Source organism: Borostomias antarcticus (assembly GCF_949987555.1).
Source record: "Borostomias antarcticus genome assembly, chromosome: 25".
Taxonomy (NCBI): Eukaryota; Metazoa; Chordata; class Actinopteri; order Stomiiformes; family Stomiidae; genus Borostomias; species Borostomias antarcticus.
Genome location: NC_140258.1, coordinates 4467633 through 4493941, shown reverse-complemented (window position 1 = coordinate 4493941; position 26309 = coordinate 4467633). Strand labels below are relative to the sequence as shown.

Here is a 26309-nt window from a genome sequence, read left to right as displayed (position 1 = left end):
CCATTAAATAACAGAAAATGTTCTGTTATTTTACTATAGATACACCATTAAATAACGGAAAATGTTATTTTCTGTGGGCACACTGTTAATTAACAGTAAAATTCTGTTTTTTAATTACGGGACAAAGTTCTGGTAATGAGCTGCCAGTAGTTTTTCTGTTATTTTACGGATTTATTTCTTACAGTGTACTATATAGTGTTTCTGTAGTTATTTTTTAAAACAAACTATTAAACATTCCTATAGTATCACTATAGTGATGTTATAGTGAATGTATAGTATTACTATAGTATTTGTAATAGTATTACTACAGTGCTTTCTTTGGAGTTTCTGTAATATTCCTATATTATTTTAATAGTATTACTACAATATATTATATAGTGTTTTTGTAGTTGTTTTTAGAACACACCATAGAACATTCCTATAGTAATACTATGATGTTATAATGAATAGTATTAGTATAGTATTTGTAATAATATGTCAAAAACAGGCAACTAGTGCATCCAGCACTTATAACGCTGGCTTCAACCCCGGGCTGTGTGTGTGAACAGTCAAGACCACCTCACTACCAGATAGGCTACAGCCACAACAGATTGGAGCAATTCCATCTCCTAGAAATATCCCTTTGGAGCCCAGGGACATTGGTCCAATAGTAGATAGGCCTACTGTAGGTCTATGTGTTCCAATGCATGAGGTTGGCAGTTTCCTACCACTGACATAGCCTACCTTTTTTTGAAAACATTGGGTTCCTTCTAAGAAACACTCAAAGGCGACAGCAAACCAGCTCAGGTTGGAGACCTTCGGCCCTTGGTGTGCACCATCTCTAACCTTCTGTTAGGACACAGAGAAAATCATGGAATCAAGAGACAATGCAACGATGAAAATGGAAGGTTTCGTTTGAAAGTGGGTAACTGAGGCCACCCTCTGGAGATTACATGTATTAGCCTAGACCTGCGCAAGACTCGTAAGTCTTGGAAATCGGAAGTTAGACCTACGTGCAAAACGTGAGACTCAAGACTCCAGCAGTTCTGTTTATTGCTATGTAGACTATATCCTGGCAGAGATCTGAAACAAGGCATTTTATTATCCCTCATTTGTTTTCAGACTGAAATATCCGAACTTTTCGAAGAATCTAGACCCAGTCTCACTTTTTAAAGATAGCCTAATTCTGTTTACTCTTTTAATCTTGTTAATTTTGTCGTTTTATATTCAATTTTTAAATTCACAAACACAAGTTTTCCAAATCACAACCTAAGTTCATCCCTTTTCTTTTAGAACTAAAATCCTTAGTTTAGTCATTCAATCTAGTAAACAAGCAAACAACAAACAAAAAGAGTAGCCTAATACATTATTGAACTAGGCTACTCTAAAACAGTTTTCCCTGAATACCCTAGACCTACTAGTTAGACCGAAATGTATTTCTGTTTTTATTTTTGTTTTTATTATTTTTATGTAATTTTCCTGATATTTCCTTTAGGCTATAGCCTACACTTTATAGGCTACCTGTATATCATTTAAATTTGATAGCCTACGCGTGCTGTTATTATTGTTTATTCCTTATTGTTTGTATAATTCTTCATTAATAAAAGTAGGCCTACATTTATGATGAACCTTTAATTTTTTGAATAGCCTACAGGTAGGATAGATTTTAGTCATTTAGCAGACGCGTATCCAAAGCGACTACATTTGTTGTGAGTGAAGAGACTGTACCCAGTCCCCCAAAAACACACATAGGTTACAATTATGTGAATCGATTAGTCCTTGAAGTCTAATTGCGCACATTCTGGATAATGTATTATCAATAATGGCTGATTTGAAATGTCCTGTTTAGAGTTGGCAAGTCAGCCAGCCAGTCAGATTCTAAATCACTCTTGCACTCAAAAAGGTGCTTCATTACTAATAAAGAAGGCTGTACATTGCACCCCCCCCCCCCCCTCTAAAGTTAACCAAATTACCTTTTGTCACTTTGTCTCATTAAGCCTCGGATACACTAGAAGACTTTCACAATCTTAACATATGACTGGGAGTATACACTAGAGTCTAGACGACTGGCTTCTGATGGTTTTTGTATGACAACTGAAAACTGGGTATCGCACATTTAACGACTGGACGAGTTTATACTACGTCCAGAATCTGCTCAAAAATATCAAACATGTTTATATGCTCCGACTCGGATTGGGAGAAGTCTGTTCTCATCATACACTTGCCGATTTAAATCTGTACCCCTCATACACTTACAGATTTCTGTGCCAAATTGCCACTCCGACTAGCAGACTGCTGCTGACTAGGACAGACTCGGCAGGATTGTGAATCGTGTATAAAATCAGGCATAATACCATATATATAATATAAATAGTGTTTCCTCAGAATGGAATTTCCCAGTGTTCGGACAATCGATGGGTTTGGGCATGAATGTGGTTGGAGGTCGTCTCAATTTAGGGTAGATAGGCCTACGTGTAAAACGTGAGTGGTGTTACTAGGCGCGGACAATGTTGTGGACGTGCCAGAGGACCTGATTGGTTACGATGGTTGGGAAATTCAATGGGAGGAGCGTTTACTTTGGGGTATTAAAGGCATTGTTCTATTGTCAAGAGTAGCCAATGTATTCTGTAAGCTGGGCTGGCAGAGGGGCTCTGACAAATAGCACTTTTTATTCGATTCTTCTAGTCAGGTAAAAAAAATATGTCGTTTACTTCTAATCATTCAGAAGACGAGAGTTCCCCTCCGTCTCCAGCGGATGACAGGGTCTCTGTGCGGCTGTCCTGGGGGTATCTGGTGCAGAGACTGACTGAACTCAAGAGGATCAATCAGAGTCTCACAGCGGATCAGTGGAGTAGGAGTCAACATGGTGAGCCTTAGCTGTTGAGTAGCCTCAGCACTCTGACTTTGTGTTTATGCATTGCTTGTTTTTCTCACGAAAAAGTTTCCCAAATAGGGTATTTGAAATCAGCGTAAATCTTATTTGAAATAATCTTGCACTGATTTACGCTGATTTCAAATAAGATTTACGCTATTATGATAAAGTATCATTAATCAGTCATAGGCTAGTGTACTCTATTTGAGGATCAAAAGGAATGCATTCTGATGATGCGGTCATATTAAGTGAATGGGATTTAAGTGAATGTGATTTGCTCTATTCCAGGATTTGTCGCAGACATGTCCACGACATCAGAGAGCAGTGTTTTCTGTGAACCACACGAGGAGAGTATTTGCGCCCAGATAATCGAGAACATGGAGCTGAGTCTCACTGACACTGAAACCTCTAGTCTGCTGAGGTGCTCCAGGCTCATCCTACCGGACCTTCTACTGCAGAACATCGGACTGGAGCTCCTCCACCTGTCCCACAGTGAGCCCTGCGGCCTGCGGGGGGCGCTCATAGACCTGTGTGTGGAGCAGGAGGAACAAGGAGGTCTGGTTTGTGTGAACCAGATAGCAGTTGATCCCAGTCTGGTTTCCACCTTCCATCTTACCCTGGTTCTACGGCCAGAGGCTGGGGGGCTGTGGCCTAGGGTTCAGAAACTCTTCAAGGGGGCTCAATCCCTGAGGAAGCAGAGACACCTACACGCCCTGAGGCTCAGCGCTGGCTTCAGGGCCATCAAGAGGAAGCTGTACACCACAGGAGAGCTGCTCATTGAGGAATGCTGACCAACCACAATTAACTGGCACATTCATATGAATAAGTTACAAATGTTTGATCATACGTTTCTTATACATGTCTCTACTTGAAAACATTATTTTCATATAATGGGTACGTCAGTGAATACTTTATAGGTTTATTGAACTTGAAGTGACTTTTTACATAGTTTGAGATTTGGAGAGGATGTCTCATGGCAGCTATTCTACATGCATAGACATGTAGGTACAAAATGAATGTTAATGCACACCTGTTTGAACACGAGTACAGGTTTAACTTGTTGAATTTGCCTTTGACTGCGGTATATTTGATACTCAAATATTCCATAAAACCTATATTTTTTTAACTGTCATTAAAGTAAAAGAACAAAGATTTATTTTCAAACATTCATGTGAAGTTTCCGTTTTTTCCAAATACAAATCACCTATCTTGGTTTTGCACTACCCACAGCTACTGTCTGCACAAACTGAACCCATAAATGACTGTGTTGTACCTGCACATACATCCTATTCATAATGTGACTGAAAAGAGAAGGAATTTCCGAAATCAGACTTAAGGCAGAAACCACAACACAAAGGAAAATCCTTTCACATAGATTCACCAAGGGAATAATTTTAATAAATAGTTTTATTTTCATTTGTACAATAATTTCCATAATCCAACGAGCTATAAGCAAATCCACAAGGTACATTAAATTATATAGTTAAGGACATTAGCTTGATAACTCCATTTAGCCCTGCATTGTTAAAAGTAAAATGTATATACAGGTCATTTGAACTATAAAAAAAATCATACACTGCTCAGTGGCTCAGATGTCTACAAGAAGGCCTTGTTTTCATGAAAACAGACTAGGGATAGAGAAAGCTTTATTCTAGCAGCTTTGCATTTCATTCAAAAAGACAACTGCGCTCTCATTTTCAACCTTGATACCAACTAGATTTCCGCCAGTCTGAAGACACAACTGTTAAAATAACTGGCAGCTGCCTAGTCCATCTCACAGTTCTACAGGAAGTCAGGTCCACAGTTCTACAGGAAGTCGGGTCCGCTGTAGAGAGCTTCCCCGAACCATCTCTGCAGCCCACCTGGTGTAAGGCGTTTCAGATTCTCTTGGATTGCTGCAACCGAATGTTCCAATTTGTGTGTGGGCTTCAACAGAGTGTCATTTATTAATTTCTTCTAATTCAATTCAAGTACCAAATAATCTGAAGGGAAGAAAAGGATGGGATGCACAAGCATAAAACACACAATTAATACAGGCTTCGTTTAGCTTTGTATTATGCCATTTAATATAGGCACTCATTCAAACAAATGAGAATGTGCAGTGGAAAAACATCGTGTCAACTCACCCATGTGAATGTCAGTAGTTGCTGCCATGCAGCATCACCTGGATCTCGGACAGTCTTGAGCAGCTGGGCGTCCCCATCCTCTGGGCCCTCTGATACAGGTCAGAGTCCCCAAAATAACGAGCACGATACAGCAAGCCTTCCTCTGGATAAAGAACACACACACGCACAAGCTAAATATTAAAAAAATATTAAAACGGTATTACAGTCTTATAAACTGTCTAAAACATGTTTTTTGGTGATTGCCAAAAATGACATCAAAGACGGCGTCAAGACTAACTCTGTTGCTTCTCCTTCCAGCAGTTGTTTCTAAGGTTGGAGATGTAGTCTTCCTCCACGCTCCTCTCTACACCCCGCAGGTTATTTCCAGAGTATTCCTCGGTGAAGCGTTCACCTACATAGTAAGGCACCTTAAGGGCCGGTGTGTGTCTCTTGTGAACATGGCCAGCTGACCTGCGACAGAGAACACGGTGACGCTTCAGTGTGTGACAGACCTAACAGTTGGGCTGCCTTCCGAATCGCATACTTTTTACTAAGTAAGTAAGTAAGTAAAACTTTATTTGTATAGCGCTCTTCACAGCACGGATGCACAGAGTGCTGCACAGGGATTAAAAAGGCAGATTCCAAACAATATAAGAGTATAACAAGTATGTACTACAGCTGCCCCTAGAAAGTACGTACTTTTGTACGTACAATTGGGACATACCACTGTCATAACATTGCACCTTGAAATTGGCCCACATCTGTGGCAGTCCATGAAGCGACATACGTCCACAGCCGTCATGACTCGCACATGTGACCTAATTTCCGCTGCGCACATGATTGTGGGTCAGAGTAGCCAGAAAAGGCTGCTGGCTTGCATACTGCAAAATAAGACCGGATGTAGTACAACATCCTTGTATTTTTGCCATACTGCATGTGGCATACTATGTATTGGGACACAACATCCTTTTTTGGCATACTATATAGTATGGAAGTATGCGATTCGGAACACAGCCTTGTACTTCCTCAATGGAACTTGAACCATTACTATGGGAGTGGCTAGGTAACAGGTCTCACTTACAGGCGGTAACTAAGGCTGTAGGGAGGCTGGGACACCATCATCTGGCTGAGAGCAGAGATTACAATGAGAATGAGGATGGGCATCAACTGGACAAACAGCGCCAGACCTCCCTGTGGTGAATGGAGAGAGGGAGGGAGAGAGAGGGAGGGAGAGAGAGGGAGGGAAAGAGAGAGAGAGTCAGAGAGTCCGCTCTGCTCTTGCACCTGGATACCAGTTTTTTAATGAGCAGCAAAGGAGATTACAGATTCCCACTTACATCCCTCTGTTGCTCTCTCCTCTCTGGCCTTTGCTGATGGCCAAAGTGCATTCTACCATTTCTGTAAACGTGTACATTACCTAAAAAAGAACATAAAAACAAGTTTAAAAGGAGCATGAATGTAGCCGTAACCCAGGTCTAATACTAACCCAGGTCTAATACTAACCCAGGTCTAATACTAACCCAGGTCTAACCCAGGTCTAACCCAGGTCTAACCCAGGTCTAATACTAACTAAACGCTCTGAACCTTTCTGAACTCACTTGATGGGAAGCCGCCTCCAAAGAACATGTTGAAGAGGTCCTCAGGTGAGATGTCCGCCTCGAAGTCGTGGCGCTGTTGCCTCTGCCTGCTCGGGTGCGCCTTCTCCTCGCCATACTGGTCGTACTGCTTACGCTTCTCCGGGTTACTCAGCACGGCGTACGCATTCCCGATAGCTGGGGAGACATACAGACAAGTGTTCGCCATAGGCTGAAGACTACACACTGTACTGTACATTGTCTCCTACACTAGACTGGAGCATCGAAGCGTTTACCTTTAAATGCCTCCGTGGCTCCTGGCGCGTGGTTTTTATCTGGATGGAACTTCAGAGCCAGTTTCCTGTACGCCTTTTTCAGATCCTCGTCTGCAGCGTCCTTCTCCACTCCCAGAATCTCATAGTAATTTTTACAGCTCTTGATCCTACGAACACAGCCCAAAAACGGGGAAGAAAGCACCACATCGATAAGCAGTACGCTTGCCACCAAAGGGGGAGCTTGATGTGAGACATGAACAAAGCTATTACACAAAAATATCGTAATACCGATGAAACAAGCTTATAAAAATGATAAATCAAAGACGGATCAGGGAGTCACGAGACTGAATCGAGCCCTGAGCTTGTGGTTCTTGCAATTCAGGGCAACAGGGACACAAGTTAAACTTTACTTTTTGACAGCATCCAGCTGATCTGCAGTGTACGGCTTAGCAGAGTCTGTGGCACCGTCTCCTGATGGAGCAGGGTTGTCTCCATGGCTTCGGTGCCTTACTCCAGAGCCATCCCCGTTCGCTGGACCAGTGCCTTCATCTGGAGGTTTACCATTCTGTGTGAGGGATTCCAATAAATCTGGAATAGGGACAAATAGAGATGTCATGTGAGCGAGAGCTCTGGGACACAGCTGATATAGTTGACATGGTAGCTGCCCAGTGATGAAACGGGTAGCCCAGTGGGTGGAGCATCTGGCCAGGGACTGAAAGGTCATTGGTTCAAGACCGGGTCAGGCCACTTGACAATGACTAACCCACCGTTGTGCCGTTGAGCAAGGTAACGCACTAGCTCAAAACACTAAGTCGTGTTGGATAAAAGTATCTGCTAAATGACCAATAATAACAATTTCCCCCTCAAGACTCTACCCTCATCATCATAGCTAGCTATCTAACGTAGCCCAGCTTGAATCCGAGGCTCAAGTATCCATCTGGCCAATGAAGTTGCAACACATCTAACAGCCCAGCCAGACCTGAGAGATCGTGGGTAACAGCTTGTCAAGCAGCTAGACCATCTACCTACATCAAATGCAAGGCATGTACTGCAGCGACCTGGATCAATCAAAATATTAATAATATAATTATAATTAGGAAGCAGTTAGCAGTCCAGCCAGCTAGTCTAGTTAGCTGCTAAAGGCTAATGGGTTCTTGCTAGCCAGTGCAGATCTGGCCCACTGACTGACATGAGATCCTCACAAGAAAACACAGAGAGAATCCACCTACTTTTGGCCTGATCGGTTGGAAACAAGCGCTGTGCTTTCTCTAGAAACCTCCTGGCTTTGTCCGGCTGGTTATTACTGAGTGCATTGAGAGAAATCTTGATGCATCGTTCCGCTTCGTCCTTGTTTGAGTCCATCGCGACAGCGGAAATGTTTACTTGCCCCTGGACGCCCTATGATGACGATTGAGAGAGTAGCAGCGTAAATAACGCGTCACTCCAGCGATCACCGCCATGAACTCCAGTGAGTGATTTGTCTCCAAAGTAGGATATGATACAGGGTTTATGAATTGAACAAAGCTTTTAGTTATTATCAGGGTTTATGAATTGAACAAAGCTTTTAGTTATTATAATTTATGTTGAGTATATAATTTAGCATGATTTCCATAGCTACAGGCTTTAGACCAAAATGCCCACAAATACAAACTGCCCTGATGAAAACATGCATGTGCTGCTATTCTACAAAGGATGCCATTCCATCGGCTGACCATAGGGCATCACCCATGAAGAGGAAGTGGAGAAAAACCAGGAAGCCTGCATTTAATGAGCATCTGTCTTGGGAGGAGCGACTGGCGGATGCTGTCACCCCTCTATGGAGGCTGAGTTACGATGAACAACTGGAGCTAAAACAAAGACAGCAGAAGAATATACTGCTTCGGCTTTCAATGGGAACATCTTCACAGCCCTCGGCATCACCCATTGGTGAACTTCACTTCCCTCTGCTGGCTGTGCTACCGTCGCCTGTAAGGGAGGGCTACCGCAACAAGTCCACCTTCTCTGTTAACGTAGGAGTTGATGGCAACCCGAAGACTGTTGGGTTTTACGTTGGCACAGGCAAGGCGGGTAACATTGTCTGTGTCAATGGTGATCACCTCCTCAACATGCCAGAGAGACACAAGCTAGTGGCCAGATGCTATCAGGACTTCATCCGCCTCTCTCCCCTGGAGCCCTGCCTCCTGTTCCACGCGGGGGGCCACTGGAGAGAGGTCACGGTGAGGACCAGCGCAGAGGGCCGCGCCATGGCCATAGTGCACTTCCACCCACAGACGCTGACTCCGGAGGAGATAGGTGTCCACAAGGCTGCGCTGGTGGAGTACTTCACCCGGGGGCCTGGAGCTGTGTGCCAGCTAGACTCCCTGTACTTCCAAGAGAGTCGTATGACTCGCTGTAGTCACGAGGAATCTCCCTACCAGCTCCTATACGGACAGACACACATCCACGAGGAGGTGAACTTAGTAATGATGCTCTCCGGACCAGGGTTCTAAGTAATAGGGGTGTTCAGTGCTCCATAGAAAGGCTAATACATGTAAGGCTTGATTAAAGTATGATTTAATTCTTGTTTTTTCACATGCAGCTGCTGGGGTTAAAGTTCCGCATCTCTGCAGATGCCTTTTTCCAGGTGAACCAGGGAGCTGCGGAGGTGCTGTACCGTGCTGTGAGGGACATGGGCCTACCCCACGGAGGGAGAGGGGGCACCCTCCTGGACGTGTGCTGTGGCACGGGGGCCATCGGCATCACCATGTCCACCAGAGTGGACAGAGTCATCGGCATAGAGCTGGTCGAACAGGCAGTGGAGGACGCCAGGCACAACGCAGCGCTCAACGGCGTGCTCAACTGTGAGTTCCTCCCGGGGAAAGCGGAGGCAGTCCTGCCGGGACTGATGACCCAGCTGAGCTCCGTGGACGGGGGACTGACGGCTGTGGTGAACCCTGCACGCGCCGGCTTGCACTACCGTGTGGTCCGGGCTCTGAGGAACCACCCATCAATACGCAGGCTGGTCTATATATCCTGTAAACCAGAGGGGGAGGCCATGAGGAACTTCAGGGAGCTGTGCTGTAGTCCAGACCCTCAGAAGAAGCTCACAGGAGAGGCGTTTTCTCCGAGCGTGGCGGTGCCTGTTGACATGTTTCCACACACGCCGCACTGTGAACTGGTGCTGGTTTTTGAAAGATAGATGGCTGAGATCTTTGATCAAAATGTGTCGACCGCATGTAACCTCTAGTAGGGTTCTTATCCATGCTTTCAATGACATTGTTGAGGAGCTTAACGGACAATTATTCATTCTCAAACAATTTCGCTGCAGTGTAGATTTCTTTTTCTTTTTACACAAACATCCTTGTTATATCACATCTGAAGTGCCCTAAATCCATATCAACACTAGATGGCGTAATTTCAAGTTCTACAATGCAGTTCTCAGTTATGTCATAGATAGCAATTTCAACACCCAATTAAAGCTGCTTCGCAGCGATGAGGCGGGGCCAGGCAATTTCCGACAAGTTTAGGAGCAATAAGCGAGAGAATAGGACAACAAGAAAGTTGACATTCCAATGTTCATTTTGTACATTCGTATCGTAAAACATTTGTAAAACATTTTGATGCGTTGTAAGCTCGATTTTGATAATTCAACAATGGTCAATGAGTTTGTGAATTACAGTCTGAAGATCCAGTGTAGCAAGTTTGGTGTTAATTGATTGAAAAATGTTGGATGAGATATGTTTATTAATTTTTACAGGTTTTGTTTGCTTTTCTTCATAATTGAACATTAACTTCAGCAGCTGTGTACTCAGTCAGTTGCCAATCAATCAATTTAGTCATTGTAGTCCTCGGCGGGGGTTGGGTAGGGTTGCCAACAGCGATGTCTCCGATTCGTGGAGCTTGTGTTGGATTATGGGTAACGTAGTTTTCTCTGTATGAAGTGTTGGTTTCAGAGGACAGAATTAAAAATATTTTAAAAAAATCAATTTTTGAGATAAAATTCTCAAAAAAAATCATACTACATCTTGGATATGTGGCTAATGTTGTCACTTTTTATGAGGACAATCAGACATTGATTTGGCGAGAATTAATAGGAACTATATACAGAACTGTTAACAGTAAAAAAAATTGATGTGCTGTGGGCTCAATTTTTCATATTTCAAAAATCTGTGAGGATCGTTTGGTGAGGACAGTCTGAAGATACAGTAGATCAATTTTGGTGTCAATTGAACTAAAAATGTGGGAGGAGATAGGTTTGATAGGTTTTACAGTTTATGAAGAAATCAGAGTGATGGACTTCAAAATTCCTGCAAGGTCAAAGCGTATGAAAGTTTTGTCTCACTTGGGCCTACATTCACGTGGTGGTTTTACAGTGATAGCACCTATGGCTGATTTGTTATGATTTTTTTAAGTTTTAAACTTTAGACTGTTGCTGTAGCGCCACCTTCAGGTTTATTGACCTACAATGCAGGTTGAGGACTTTGGGTATACTACTGGAGCTATGTGCAAATCTTGGTGATTTTTTGTCCACGGGAAGTTAGACTTCAGTGGAAGATGGAGAATAATAATAATAATCAAGATTCCTGCAAGGTCAGAGTGTATGAAAGTTTTGTCTCACTTGGGCCTACATTCACGTGGTGGTTTTACTGTGATGGCACCTATGGCTGATTTGTTATGATTTTTTAAAGTTTTAAACTTTAGACTTTTGCTGTAGCGCCACCTTGAGGTTTATTGATCTACAATGCAGGTTGAGGACTTTGGGTTTAGTACTGGAGCTATGTGCACATTTTGGTGATTTTTTGTCCACAGGAAGTTAGACTTCAGTGGAAGATGGAGAATAATAATAATAAGTAAAACATTTTAATGCATTGTAAGCTCAATTTTGATAATTCAATAATCTGGTCAATGAGTTTGTGAATGACAGTTTGAAGATCCAGTGTAGCAACTTTAGTATTAATTGATTGAAAAATGTGTGTTACAGGTTTTGTTAGCTTTTTTTTTTCATAATTGAACATTAACTTCAGCAGCTGTGTACTCAGTCAGTTGCCAATCAATCAATTTAGTCATTGTAGTCCTCGGCGGGGGTTGGGTAGGGTTGCCAACAGCGATGTCTCAGATTCGTGGAGCTTGCGTTGGATTGTGGGTAATGTAGTTTTCTCTGTATGAAGTGTTGGTTTCAGAGGACAGAATTAAAAATATTTTTAAAAATTAAATTTTTGAGATAAAATTCTGAAAAAAATCATACTAAATCTTGGATATGTGGCTAATGTTGTCACATTTTATGAGGATGATCAGACATTGATTTGGCGAGAATTAATAGGAACTGTATACAGAACTGTTAACAGTAAAACTTTTTGAAGTGCTGTGGGCTCTATTTTTCATATTTCAAAAATCTGTGAGGATCGTTTGGTAAGGACAGTCTGAAGATACAGTAGATCGATTTTGGTGTCAATTGAACAAAAAATGTGGGAGGAGATAGGTTTGATAGGTTTTACAGTTTATGAAGAAATCAGAGTGATGGACTTCAAAGTTCCTGCAAGGTCAAAGCGTATGAAAGTTTTGTCTCACTTGGGACTACATTCATATGGTGGTTTTACAGTGATAGAACCTATGGCTGATTTGTTATGATTTTTTTAAAGTTTTAAACTTTAGACTGTTGCTGTAGCGCCACCTTCAGGTTTATTGACCTACAATGCAGGTTGAGGACTTTGGGTATAGGACTGGAGCTTTGTGCAAATTTTGGTGATTTTTTGCCCACGGGAAGTTAGACTTCAGTGGAAGATGGAGAATAATAATAATAATCAAGATTCCTGCAAGGTCAGAGTGTATGAAAGTTTTGTCTCACTTGGGCCTACATTCACGTGGTGGTTTTACTGTGATGGCACCTATGGCTGATTTGTTATGATTTTTTAAAGTTTTAAACTTTAGACTTTTGCTGTAGCGCCACCTTGAGGTTTATTGATCTACAATGCAGGTTGAGGACTTTGGGTTTAGTACTGGAGCTATGTGCACATTTTGGTGATTTTTTGTCCACAGGAAGTTAGACTTCAGTGGAAGATGGAGAATAATAATAATAAGTAAAACATTTTAATGCATTGTAAGCTCAATTTTGATAATTCAATAATCTGGTCAATGAGTTTGTGAATGACAGTTTGAAGATCCAGTGTAGCAACTTTAGTATTAATTGATTGAAAAATGTGTGTTACAGGTTTTGTTAGCTTTTTTTTTTCATAATTGAACATTAACTTCAGCAGCTGTGTACTCAGTCAGTTGCCAATCAATCAATTTAGTCATTGTAGTCCTCGGCGGGGGTTGGGTAGGGTTGCCAACAGCGATGTCTCAGATTCGTGGAGCTTGCGTTGGATTGTGGGTAATGTAGTTTTCTCTGTATGAAGTGTTGGTTTCAGAGGACAGAATTAAAAATATTTTTAAAAATTAAATTTTTGAGATAAAATTCTGAAAAAAATCATACTAAATCTTGGATATGTGGCTAATGTTGTCACATTTTATGAGGATGATCAGACATTGATTTGGCGAGAATTAATAGGAACTGTATACAGAACTGTTAACAGTAAAACTTTTTGAAGTGCTGTGGGCTCTATTTTTCATATTTCAAAAATCTGTGAGGATCGTTTGGTAAGGACAGTCTGAAGATACAGTAGATCGATTTTGGTGTCAATTGAACAAAAAATGTGGGAGGAGATAGGTTTGATAGGTTTTACAGTTTATGAAGAAATCAGAGTGATGGACTTCAAAGTTCCTGCAAGGTCAAAGCGTATGAAAGTTTTGTCTCACTTGGGACTACATTCATATGGTGGTTTTACAGTGATAGAACCTATGGCTGATTTGTTATGATTTTTTTAAAGTTTTAAACTTTAGACTGTTGCTGTAGCGCCACCTTCAGGTTTATTGACCTACAATGCAGGTTGAGGACTTTGGGTATAGGACTGGAGCTTTGTGCAAATTTTGGTGATTTTTTGCCCACGGGAAGTTAGACTTCAGTGGAAGATGGAGAATAATAATAATAATAATATAGGCAAATACAATAGGGTTCCGGCAGCTACGCTGCCTGGCCCCTAAATATAAAGATATACAAAAACCAAATAATGAAATGAGACATGAAACCCAGATCTTTTGTAAGCGCTGGCCTGCTATATTTCACACTGACCCTGCATGTGCAATGTGGGACGTGGAGTGCCCTATGGGGGCAGTAAGACTGGTATTACTAGTGCACACCACCATATACAAGACTAGATCTGTATCTGTATCAATCATGTCCAGTTTATATTTATCAAACATGCCTATCAAACCATAAGATTGTTTGATTGTATGATTTAGATTATACTGTATAGGCTCACTAAAATTAAGTTGATAATTAAACTGATATACAATAGTCCTTAAGATAATGACATATCCGGGGAGTTCACTGTAGGACATAGAGGGATTGTGCTCTCATAATGACAGTGGGAAACACCCACTGGGAGGTTACCTTCGTTTATGTGTCGTCACACAAACAGGATAAGCGGTCCTTTCGTTGTGTAATGGGACGTTTTCAACATCACAGTCACAAAAGGTCAGACAGATGATATCATGAAGGGGCCAGACCTGCTGATAGGTTGTCATGACAGTGCCAAGCCAGGCAAACAGTGCCAGGCTGAGCATACAGCACTGTAATACATAGAGATTATGTGATTAGTGTGATGCTATGGGATAAAGAGGATATAAAAAATATTGTTAGAGTATTACCATGTACTGCACCAATACCATAATCCACAGGGGGAGTTCCCGTTTACATCACGACACCGTAAAATTACAACCTTTGCTTGCCTTGATATGAGGGCAGAGGTGCCGGACCTGTCTCTGTCCAAACCTTTGCTCATCAGACTTTGTTCATATAAATTCACAAATAACATGATTACTCACCATTAATAAGCATTATTCTGTTAAACCCATTCATTATTTAGAGGAAGCCTTTAAACTAAAGCTAGTCTATAAACTAACTGGAATAAAATAAAAATAATTATTTTTGTTTTTGTTGTCTTGATTAAGTGGAGTCAAGGACACCTTGACTATTTTCAAATATTTGACCTATGTATTTTACTCAGGGCTACATTGAAACATGATGTGGCCTTCCTGAGGCAATTTTCTTAACATGTACAGTGTATGTATGCATTCCACTTACAGTAGGCCTACAGAAGCAATTGCAGCTTTTGTCTGTTGGTAGATTAGGCACAACTTCTATGTTCAAATATTTGACTTGATGTATTTTACCCAGGGCTACATTGAAACACGATTTGGCCTTCCTCACATCTACCAACAGACAAAAGCTGCAATTGCTTCTGTAGGCCTACTGTAAGTGGAATGCATACATAAACTGTACATGTTAAGAAAATTGCCTCAGGAAGGCCACATCATGTTTCAATGTAGCCCTGGGTAAAATACATAGGTCAAATATTTGAAAATAGTCAAGGTGTGTCACGTGTCAACATAGACATTTTGTTACACAGGCCGTAGGCAAGCATATTGTAACTCAGGAGTCAATGGCCTAACCCAATACTTTAAAGTAGGTCATTGCAAATATGAAATTATATTATGCAATGGTAGACCAGCTCATCAATATCAGAAGTGTATTTTAAAACGTGAACAGAGCATACTTACCACCATCCCTAAGATAAAATATGTAAGTAAGTAAGTCAATTTTATTTGATATAGCACCTCTTACAGACACACAGTCACAAAGTGCTTCACGGAATTAATCCTGAAAGTTCAGTGCCAACATTCCGAATATTAACCCTTTGAAGCCTGGTACTGGCAAAAATGTAAAAATATCTAAAAAAAAATCTATAACATTTTAATTTTTTAAAGGTTCGAAAATATCTAAAAGTTCTCACATTCAAACACTTCCTGAAAGCTGAGAAACTGTGCTTTCTAGTAATATAGGGAAAATCCTATTAATATTCGGAATGCTGTCACTGAACTTTTAGGATTAATTCCGTGAAGCACTTTGTGACTGTGTCTGTAAGAGGTGCTATATCAAATAAAATGGACTTACTTACTTACATATTTTATCTTAGGGGAGGGTGGTAAGTATGCTCTGTTCACGTTTTAAAAAACGCTTCTGATATTGATGAGCTGGTCTACCATTGCATAATATAATTTCATATTTGCAATGACCTACTTTAAAGTATTGGGTTAGGCCATTGACTCCTGAGTTACAATATGCTTGCCTACGCCTGTGTAACAAAATGTCTATGTTGACACATGTGACACACCTTGACTATTTTCAAATATTTGACCTATGTATTTTACCCAGGGCTACATTGAAACATGATGTGGCCTTCCTGAGGCAATTTTCTTAACATGTACAGTGTTCCGCATTCCACTTACAGTAGGCCTACAGAAGCAATTGCAGCTTTTGTCTGTTGGTAGATTAGGCACAACGTCTATGTTCAAATATTTGACTTGATGTATTTTACCCAGGGCTACATTGAAACACGATGGGCCTTCCTCACATGAGAACATGGGATGTGTGACATGCCTCTGCACTAAAAGGCCTAGGTAGGTAGGTAGTACTTTGTTGATCCCTGGGGAGAAATTGTGGAAGATACCAACTACCTGATCTATGAATCCTACAAGGATCTACAGTAGGAACTTATAAACTCAATTTAAGGGATGTAATTCTATAAATATGCAGATTTAGCCTCAGAAGGCCAGACCCAAATCTTGGGTGAGGCCAGGGCTGTGAGAGACTAGGCTGACTACTCCTGTGAAATGTGGAATGAGTAGAGCTAGTATCAGGGGTGTAGCACCAAATTCTGGGCCTATACATTTAGCAGTCACTGTGGGCCCCCTGATTTTGAGGCAGGCGCCCATAGCGAAAAACAACACTGTGGCACAACGATCAGTGTGGCACACACTAATTACTTAGAAAAAAAATGCTAATAAAAACTTTCATTCTAGGATTTTCGAGGGCCCTCTCCCCATTGGGGCCCTGGGTAGTCAGTCCCACTTTTCCCTCCATTACGATGCCCCTGCCTATCATACAGAGGGCCTTGATGTTCCACATACCTGTAGTTCCTTTGATGGTAGATGTTATTTACTATATTACCATTAATTGTGAAACCTTGAATTGGAGGAAATTGTTTTTTTAATTAAATCAGTAAATGGTTTTCGTTGGTTCCTTTGGAACATTAATATAGTATAGTATTCATCACATGCTGGTATTTGGAGTTTCTCTATGATTGTTTAGAGCTTTTACATGTTGTTGTTTGTGCATTGCATGTCAGGGTTGACAGTACATTTGGAACCCACTGTTTTTAGTGTTTTACTATGGCTTAGCAACATGATTAGATCTGCTTGATTAGATATGCAACTGCAATCAAACCCTTTACCTGTAGTTGACTCATGAGTCTCATGACAAACTCTAGGCTTATCAAGATACCAGTCAGTTATAGTGTGATTAGATAATCTGTCTAATCTGCACATGCACATTTCAATGATTGTGTGGCCATAATAAAGGAGTAGTGAAGGGAAAAATGCATGTTTAGCCCTGTTTTAAGGTTACTTATGATCATATACAATGGTTCAGATCAAAAAGTTGACAAAACTAGCACTTTTGAGGAAGTTGATAATTGCTCTACCACCGTTTAGGTCATACAATGGATGTGGGTGGGCACCTTGAAAAATCATTCAAAAACATGTTAAACTCTCCATTTCAAAGACAAGAAGCTCACTGAGAGGGTAATTGGTGTCCGTTGGTGTTCTGACATCAAATTCGCCGCAAAGTATGAATCCTGTAGGGTTTTATTGATCATTTTATGAAATCCACTGACTTGTTTTGACTCACCTTTGTAGATGTGTAGATCAATCCGCAGAGGATTGATCAGGAAGCGGAACTACGTACGGTAGCTATTGTTATTGTTTATGTTGCTAGGCTACCTAGTTTGCGGAAGTTTACACACGTATGCGCTGCGACTAAATAGTTCTATGCTAAATATTTAAAAAAGATTTTCCAGATGATCTAGAATCTTACTTTATGGCGAATTATATGTCAGAACGCCAACTAACACCTCGGTGAGTTTCTTGTCTTTGAAATTGAGAGTTTAACATTAAAATCTAAGTAACCTTAAAACAGGGCTAACCATGAGTTTTCCCTTTACTACTCCTTTAAATACTTTTTATACAGGCATTTGTCTAGCCGTGAGCGTCTATTTCTATGTTTGTCCTGTCTCTGTAATTTATTGTACTTTTATTAGGCGTATATATCTCAATATTTCGGTCTCTGTAATTTATTGTACTTTAATCTGCTGTTTTCAGTCTGTTTTTAACCCTTTGAAGCCACGTCACTGGCAAAAAAAATCTAAAAAAATCTTTACAAAACAGTATCTAAATTATTTTACAAACTCACATTCAAACACTTCCTGAAAGCTGAGAAACTGTGCTTTCTAGTAATATAGGGTAAATCCTATTAATATTCAGAATGTTGCCACTGAACTTTTAGCATTAATTCCGTGAAGCACTTTGTGACTGTGTCTGTGAGAGGTGCTGTATCAAATAAAATGGACTTACTTTCTTACATACACCATATTGCCAAAAGCAGGGGTTCCCAACCGTTCTTCCCCAGAGCCCCCCTAACTTGATACACTTGATGGAATTTGCGCCCCCCCCCCCCCAAAAAAAAATAAAATAAAAACATCGCTGTGAACATCCAGTCTGTGTGTGTTTGGATGTAAATTCCATGAGGTCTAAGTTAGGGTACAATAAAGCACTTAGCCAGTGTTCAGTAATACTAATGTTGACGCTATTCATAGTCTCAGATTAATTTGTTGAGTTTATATGATAGTGTAGTGCCGTAAATACAAGTTTTTTGGGCCCTGCATCAGATATAATCATGTAATTTGTTAAAATTGCTGTTGCTGACATGTCAATAACATGATTCTTTGTCTGGCTTATATTAAGGCCTGAAATTGTCTGGGGCCTGGCGCCCCCCCTGCGATTGTTGGCGCCCCCCTAAGGGGGGCCCGGACCCCAGGTTGGGAAACCCTGGCCAAAAGTATTCACTCACCCATCCAACAGATGACAGAGCGGGGTCAGCGGATGCTGAGGCGCATAGTGCACAGAGGTCGCCAACTTTCTGCAGAGTCTATCACTACAGACCTCCAAACCTCATATGGCCTTCAGATAAGCTCAAGAACAGTGCGTGGAGAGCTTCATGGAATGGATTTCCATGGCAGAGCAGCTGCATCCAAGCCATACATCACCAAGTGCAATGCAAAGCGTTGGATGCAGTGGTGTAAAGCACGCCGCCACTGGACTCTAGAGTAGTGGAGACGCGTTCCCTGGAGTGACGAATCACGCTTCTCCATCTGGCAATCTGATGGACGAGTCTGGGTTTGGCGGTCGCCAGGAGAACGGTACTTGTCTGACTGCATTGTGCCAAGTGTGAAGTTTGGTGGAGGGGGATTATGGTGTGGGGTTGTTTTTCAGGAGCTGGGCTTGGCCCCTTAGTTCCAGTGAAAGGAACTCTGAATGCTTCAGCGTAAGTGATTCTGGACAATTCCATGCTCCCAACTTTATGGGAACAGTTTGGGGATGGCCCCTTCCTGTTCCAACATGACTGCCTTCCTGTTCCAACATGACTGCGCACCAGTGCACAAAGCAAGGTCCATAAAGACATGGATGAGCGAGTTTGGTGTGGAAGAACTTGACTGGCCTGCAGAGTCCTGACCTCAACCCGATAGAACACCTTTGGGATGAATTAGAGCGGAGACTGCAAGCCAGGCCTTCTCGTCCAACATCAGTGTCTGACCTCACAAATGTGCTTCTGGAAGAATGGTCAAAAATTCCCATAAACACTCCTAAACCTTGTGGAAAGCCTTCCCAGAAGAGTTGAAGCTGTTATAGCTGCAAAGGGTGGGCCGACGTCATATTAAACCCTATGGATTAAGAATGGGATGTCACTTAAATTCATATGCGTGTAAAGGCAGATGAGCGAATACTTTTGGCAATATAGTGTATATTATCTTAGGGGATGGTGGTAAATATGCTCTGTTTAAGTTTTAAAATACAATTCTGATATTGATGACCTGGTCTACCATTGCATAATATAATTTCAGATTTTCTACTTTAAAGTTAGGCCTAATGCTGGCCATTGACTCCTGAGTTAGAATACGCTTGCCTACGCCTGTGTAACAAAATGTCTATGTTGACACATGTTGCGTAATTCAAAAGCAGATAAATTATCATGATCAAAGTTTGATTGCAAAAAAATCTGGACGACATTCAGCCATGTTTTGCGAACATCAGATAAGCAGGCAACCAATGAAAGTGTCGGGACAGTGGGGCATCCTCCCCGACCAGCACGCCTTTACCACGTCTTATAAATACATTCGGAAGCGTATGTAAGCGCGCCCATCATCACGAGCCGCTCACCGCGTAATTTATAATTGCTCGCTTGCTTGTGCTTTTAGCATCCTTAGGCAGACTATCTGAAGTTTAATTTTACACGGTAAGTACGCTCATCAAGTGTGCGTTATTTTGTTGCCTGTGTTTTACTGGGGCGTTTTGGTGGCAAGACCCACCCATCACAACTGCCTGCATGAAAGTGCTTAGTCTAGTTCCTGGTCTGGTGGCATGGACTGTTTTCATAACGTGTCTGTTTCCAATTGAATCCTCCATTCTCTGTTACAGTATCGAGTCAGCTGCACAGCGCCCTGCTGGAACACACCGTTAAAATGACAGAAACAGAGACCAGGAACACCAACTCCAGCCAGCATCAGAACGGAAAGGCTGTGGCAGACGTATCGTCGGTGGAAGATGTTTTTGATGACAATTACAGGGAGAAAGATGGTCCAAAACCAGCCAGAATACTGGTGTGGAGAAACATCATATCAATGATAGTGTTACACAGTGGAGCGCTGTATGGATTGACGCTCATCCCTTCCGCATCGACTTCAACCCTCGCATGGAGTAAGTATTTTCCATAATTACAGTTCAAGTAGCCTATAATTTGTATATTTTCTCCTCCTAGTCTATTTTATCGTCCCCGTACGCCGAACAGACAGAAAGAACAGAATGTACCGGTTACGTATGAGGCATTTGCGAATAGGTCGCATGGTGGCGTTAATACATGCATCTCTGAATGAGTAGACTATCTAGCCTCGCGTTAATCTAGGTCTATCTTGGGCCATGTGAATGTTTTTTTCCATTAGAGAAAAAACAACACATCACGCCACAATGAGGTGACTACACAACAAACGCATTTTATCAGAGATTATAGGCCTACTGTACACCCTACTGTACACCACAGGTTTAGGAATGTGTTGCCCTAGGCAAGTTTCCGGAATTAGAAACATGTTGCTCAGTATCAAACTGTTATGGGATGTTATGTGTTTACCAGCAATAGGTAGACCAGTGAAGCATGACTTGAATTACTGAACAGTCCAAACTCAGTCAACAGTCTCCACTGTTGCAAAGGTTATCTTTTTTCTCAGTTTGCAGTGCTGAGCTGCATATTATTTCACTGGGCGAGACAAAGGACAATCACCATTCCAATAGACATTCCATTGTGAGCTGCATGGCACCACAACAGAATGTCCTTCTTTGCTGGTCGGAGGCCCCCGGCTCTAACATCCTTAGCTGCCTTGTCCAGCTTCACATAGAGACACATTCAGCAGTTTTAGAACAACAAGTGAGAGAGAGAGAGAGAGAGAGTCAGCAGACATTCATACATACACCCACTGTCAGCTTCCAACATGAGACTGGCATGGACACAACACGATGTCAACCTGACTGGCATTCATAACATTGATGTCACTGTGTTCTCCTAGGAATCGTATATGATGTATGTGTCTAAACCTGATTGATCTCTCTTTCCCTCCTCCTCAGCTCTTCTCTGCTTCCTCATCAGTGCTCTCGGTGTGACTGCTGGGGCACACAGACTATGGAGTCACAGATCCTACAAGGCCTCTCTCCCACTCAGGGTCTTCCTCGCCCTTGGCAACTCCATGGCCTTCCAGGTAAAAGACAAGCAAAAAAAAAAACCGACCACATGCATGCCTTTAGCAAGGTGGGCGTTATGAGTTCATAGGGGTTTGAACAGGTGATGTCACCCAAAAACATGCATCATGCTTTCTGTTTGTGTTCCCCAAATTGTCGACTGGAATGACGATGAATTGAATCTTGAATAATGTGCATCTGTGATGTAATCCTACATCCTACATCAAATCCTACTACAACAATCCTCCCACCTAAGCACTTATTATATTATATTGCACTGTACTTTAGATTGTGATTCTTGCACTTTGCCTTCAGCACTAGATTATGCTCTTAGTCACTTGTTTTAGAAAGAAGATGCACTTGTGAGTTCTGGCAAGTAGTAGTACATTGGCTCTTCCTACGTTAAATGCAATTATTGTTAGTCGCTTTGGATAAAAGCGTCTGCTAAATGACTGTAATGTAATCCCTGCGCTGTGTGTTTATAGAATGACATCTTTGAGTGGGCCAGGGACCACAGGGTGCACCACAAATACTCTGAGACCGACGCGGACCCCCACAATGCCAAGCGGGGGTTCTTCTTCTCCCACGTGGGCTGGCTGATGGTTCGTAAGCACCCTGACGTCATCGAGAAGGGACGCAGGCTGGAGCTGGAGGATCTGAAGAACGATGCAGTCGTCATGTTCCAGAAACGGTAAGAGAACCGGACGGCCCTTACCTAGAACCTTCAGTACAGAGCTGCTCGTTTGATCTTCCATTGACATTTTTTGGGAACCATTTTAACGACATGTCCCTGTGGTTTACTTACACTAACTTGTTTCCCTTTTTTACATTTCTAAAATTATGTTTCACCCATGTTTTAAAGATTCACAGTCAACCGCTGATAGATTTTTATAGTCATAGATTGCCCCAAATTGCCCTTATTGTAGAATTCAACAAACTAACAAACAGAGGGCCTCTACATGTTGATGCTCTTGCATTTTCCTGTCGCCATTCTTGCTCAGGAAATGCCTGTGTGGGTCATAGTTGACCATCCATGTCGAGGGGACATTTCACTGTACAATATACTATTCTGTAAAGACATTTTCCTGATAAACACACACAGTAGGCCTATATGTCATGCACATATCATAGAATACATACTGTACATTCCAATAGACCTGGTCACCCATGCATTGTGTTAGAGTGTCTGCGTTGTTGAAAAAACCGTTTCCCCATTCAAGCGCAGCCCACAGGGGGAAGTGGCTGTCTGGGTAGGCTGGCCATGTAATTGCTCAGGCAGATTCCCTGATAACGGTGGCCATCGCTGAGCGGGACCGGATCAGACCATACCCACACAGAGGAGAGACTGTCCATTTTGTCAACAGGCCTGCTATTTTGGATGCAGTCCCAAATTGGCATCACAGCTCTCCAAAAAGGGGGATTAACATTTGCCAACAACTGATTAGAATTTAGATTAGAACTGAGCAGAACTGATTAGAATTTAGCGCCTAGATGAAACAATCACTCTTAATTTAGTAGAATCTTTCCTCACAAGATGGTGGCGATCCTGTATATCCTGTTATACACTCGCATTTGTATGTATGGCACATACACCCACAGTCACAAGCCACAATGCTGACCACAGTCATACAACGTGGCATTTAGCCAAAGAGAACATATTTGCATGAGGCATGTGCTCCACTAACACTCGCACACAGCTGGGCCGAATTACTAAATGTTTCCTTTCCCTTTGCCTCTTCTCAGGTACTACAAGCTGTCTGTGGTGCTGATGTGTTTCCTGGTGCCCATGCTGGTGCCCTGGTACCTGTGGGGGGAGTCCCTGTCTGTAGGTTACTTTGTGCCTGCCCTCTTGAGGTACGCTGTGGTGCTCAATGCCACCTGGCTTGTCAACAGTGCTGCGCACATGTGGGGCAACAGGCCGTACGACCACACCATCAACCCCGCAGAGAACAGATTTGTGGCTTTCAGTGCCATAGGTAAGGAAATGCACCCACACCAGGGTCTTCTCAGCAAGGCCAAAAACCTCCACACTTGTACATTATGTCGTATATCTTGAATCTTACGCTTGTTTACTCCAGTTATCAAAGTATTTGACTGTGAATACTTGTGGTGCAACTCACAAGGATCTCTCGCTACAGATGATGCTGTCATAGTAGGGGGAACTAGCTAATTCAGTGGCCAATGTTTAGTTTTGGCAGGATATCCTGGTTTATGTATGGCAACAGAGCTTTGGACTGCTCTCAATCGATGCAGTGTATGTAGGTCACTCTTAAAATGGCTGTGTTATTGTCCACATCAAAAAAGACAATGTTTGTCCCATTATGCATTTTCAGGAGAGGGTTTCCACAACTACCACCACACGTTTCCCTTCGACTATGGTACGAGTGAGTTTGGCGTCAAGCTGAACTTCACCACAGCCTTCATAGACTGCATGTGCTTCCTGGGACTGGCCAAAGACCGTAAGAAGGTGTCCAAAGAGATGGCCCTGGCCCGGGCTCAACGGACAGGTGACGGGAGCCACAAGAGAGCATGAGGTGTGTTCCTTCCATGTGCAAAAGACTCGCTCTACAGATACCAACATGTCAAACGAGGAGAGAATGTAGCTACAGTGATCTCAGCATATCGATGGGGTAGTAGTGGTGGAGTAGTTGACCATGGTTCCTGTCTCTGGTTCCGTTTATTATTTCGACCTACAGTATATCTGAGTTCCTCAGACTAATAGTGGCTTTAAATGGTCCTAGATCTTTCAGTGTAGTGTGTTTTTCATGTTTCGACTATTGGCTAGAGCTAATAACTTGGCTGGGCGTGTAAGCACAGCTTTCCACTCATGTGGAGTCTCAAACGGGCACTAAACTGCGTAAATATTAATAAGGCCATGGACCATATGGGTAAAATTGATCTACCGACCAAACAGCCTGGGATCTGTGCACCGAAACATTGATGGGAGTACATTAACCTCATATTTATTTGTGTGCTATTAAATAATACTTGGTGGCACTTTGAAATTGTTAAGTGAAAAAGTTAATTGTGAGGCTTCTTTGTGTTTGGGCGAAGCAAGCCTTGATTCGATCATGTGTCTTGTTGTGTTTGAGCTCAGCGCTCGGGAAGGGTGAGGATCTATCAGCAGCACTTTGTTGACATTGATTCTGGGGTAAATCCAGCTTCTGTCTGTTTTATTTTTGTTAATGCAACTGCCTTCAGTCTTATTTATCATAAGCTGCTGTGCTGCACAGCCAACATGAGGGCAACAGTCAATGCACTGTTGAGCTGTCCCCGTTATCACATACTAGATAACTCTGTATCTACTGCACCAGAGAACAATTGAATGCAGTACGTTTGCGTACCAATAAAACACAGCATTTGTGTCCTATCCAAGGTCCTTTTAATGGGAGTTTTCCTTCTTGTAGTGGATGATTAACTTGGGCCGTTAATGCCGTGTATACCTCTGGATGTTCCAGGCCCAAAAGAGTCACTTAGCCCTCCCCCTGGACACTTGTTAAAATCCTAGGGGATTTGATAAGAAGCAAACAGTGTATTGCCACCATGGTTCTTTTGCCTATTCAATCCCATCAGATCTCTACAATCGCATAGAAGGTAAGGCTTAAGGGTTCATTTGACCTGGCAGATATTTGGCAAAGGTGCCTGTGAGCTTAGTTAGACGGTTGAATCATGGTAGTCCCATGCGCTTCACTGGGACACGTTGACACTGAAACATACAAATTAACTTACCCCTATTATTATACAAAAATACAATTATTCTTTTTTTTTTGGCATTTATTTTCTATTCTTACCGCAGTTGGAAATAGACAACAGTGATGTTTTCTAGTCTCCCTCTCCCTCTAGTTGAAAGAGGTTTATGAAGTACTTACTAAGCGTTGTCTCTCAATGTCTTGAAAATATTGGTCAGGACTCTCGCCCAAATGCCTTATGGGGATCATGTGGTTTGCTTGTTGTTAAACAAATGAATGAAATTCGTGAGAGAGAATCAGGGCTTGTCCAACAAGATTACTCTTCTCAAAGAGTGTGGAAAAGCTAGTTATGGAAAATATACTTAGGCAATGTGATTTGGTTGTTTAATAGCTGTTCATCTATTGGAGAGAGATGAGAGTTAGTGAAAGCCATTGTTTAACTGAAGAGGAAGGCAATATCAGTTTTGTCTTTGACTTCATTTAAATATATTTTTCATGGAGAATGAAGAATCAGCTTTGAATAATAGTTAAACAAATGTCCTTTTGAGGTCTGAAAATACAGTAGATTCAAATTAGATATGGAATCTCATTAATGAAACTGTCATAATATTTGTCACACTTGCTCTACCCTTTTCAGTGCAATTATTTCATACAGTGTTAACTTCTTGAAGTCTGAATGCCTTAAAAATTGCCGCATTTTTTCAAGGAACGTTTTACCCACTGTATGTACCATAAATAAACCAAATTTTCTACCCGTTGGAAACTATGTTTTGCTGTCAATTTTATTGTAATCCTGTAATCCTCCCTATTCCTAAACCAAATAAAAGTGGATTACCTTT

At 41.9% G+C, this 26309-nt stretch overlaps 4 protein-coding genes across 4 annotated transcripts; 3 read left to right on the top strand and 1 right to left on the bottom strand.

Annotated features, from left to right (window-relative positions):
* Positions 1-2679: 2679 nt before the first annotated feature.
* LOC311325923 (DNA damage-inducible transcript 4 protein-like) lies at positions 2680-3642 on the top strand (the record flags this gene model as incomplete). The annotated part of the gene is made up of 2 exons (XM_084458740.1): positions 2680-2845; positions 3140-3642. 2 exons carry the CDS (start codon positions 2680-2682, stop codon positions 3640-3642), a joined length of 669 nt encoding a protein of 222 aa, XP_084314866.1.
* A 666-nt stretch (positions 3643-4308) lies between these two features.
* On the bottom strand, positions 4309-8170 carry dnajb12a (DnaJ heat shock protein family (Hsp40) member B12a). Its single transcript, XM_084458627.1, has 9 exons — positions 8035-8170; positions 7216-7393; positions 6827-6972; positions 6555-6728; positions 6294-6373; positions 6038-6147; positions 5255-5427; positions 4978-5119; positions 4309-4833 (listed from the first exon to the last, which is right to left on the bottom strand). The coding sequence occupies exons 1-8, from the start codon at positions 8165-8167 to the stop codon at positions 4989-4991; spliced, it is 1125 nt and encodes a 374-aa protein (XP_084314753.1). The 5' UTR covers positions 8168-8170; the 3' UTR covers positions 4309-4833; positions 4978-4988.
* Positions 8171-8532: 362 nt separating this feature from the next.
* Positions 8533-9983, top strand: trmt2b (tRNA methyltransferase 2 homolog B; the record flags this gene model as incomplete). The annotated part of the gene is made up of 2 exons (XM_084458739.1): positions 8533-9255; positions 9384-9983. 2 exons carry the CDS (start codon positions 8533-8535, stop codon positions 9981-9983), a joined length of 1323 nt encoding a protein of 440 aa, XP_084314865.1.
* Positions 9984-20163: 10180 nt separating this feature from the next.
* Positions 20164-26309, top strand: scdb (stearoyl-CoA desaturase b). Its single transcript, XM_084458796.1, has 6 exons — positions 20164-20291; positions 20474-20752; positions 21671-21801; positions 22267-22472; positions 23525-23757; positions 24115-26309. Exons 2-6 carry the CDS (start codon positions 20518-20520, stop codon positions 24312-24314), a joined length of 1005 nt encoding a protein of 334 aa, XP_084314922.1. The 5' UTR covers positions 20164-20291; positions 20474-20517; the 3' UTR covers positions 24315-26309.

Excerpts from the sequence above, each read along its gene's own strand:
- dnajb12a (XM_084458627.1), bottom strand. The coding sequence starts at position 8,167 with ATGGACTCAAACAAGGACGAAGCGGAACGATGCATCAAGATTTCTCTC. Across the intron at positions 6,374-6,554 it reads TGGAGGCGGCTTCCCATCAA|GTAATGTACACGTTTACAGA; the intron begins GTGAGTTCAGAA and ends GTTCTTTTTTAG. Across the intron at positions 5,120-5,254 it reads CTGGAAGGAGAAGCAACAGA|AGGAAGGCTTGCTGTATCGT; the intron begins GTTAGTCTTGAC and ends TTCTTTATCCAG.
- scdb (XM_084458796.1), top strand. The coding sequence starts at position 20,518 with ATGACAGAAACAGAGACCAGGAACACCAACTCCAGCCAGCATCAGAAC. Across the intron at positions 20,753-21,670 it reads GACTTCAACCCTCGCATGGA|CTCTTCTCTGCTTCCTCATC; the intron begins GTAAGTATTTTC and ends CCTCCTCCTCAG. Across the intron at positions 22,473-23,524 it reads GTCGTCATGTTCCAGAAACG|GTACTACAAGCTGTCTGTGG; the intron begins GTAAGAGAACCG and ends GCCTCTTCTCAG.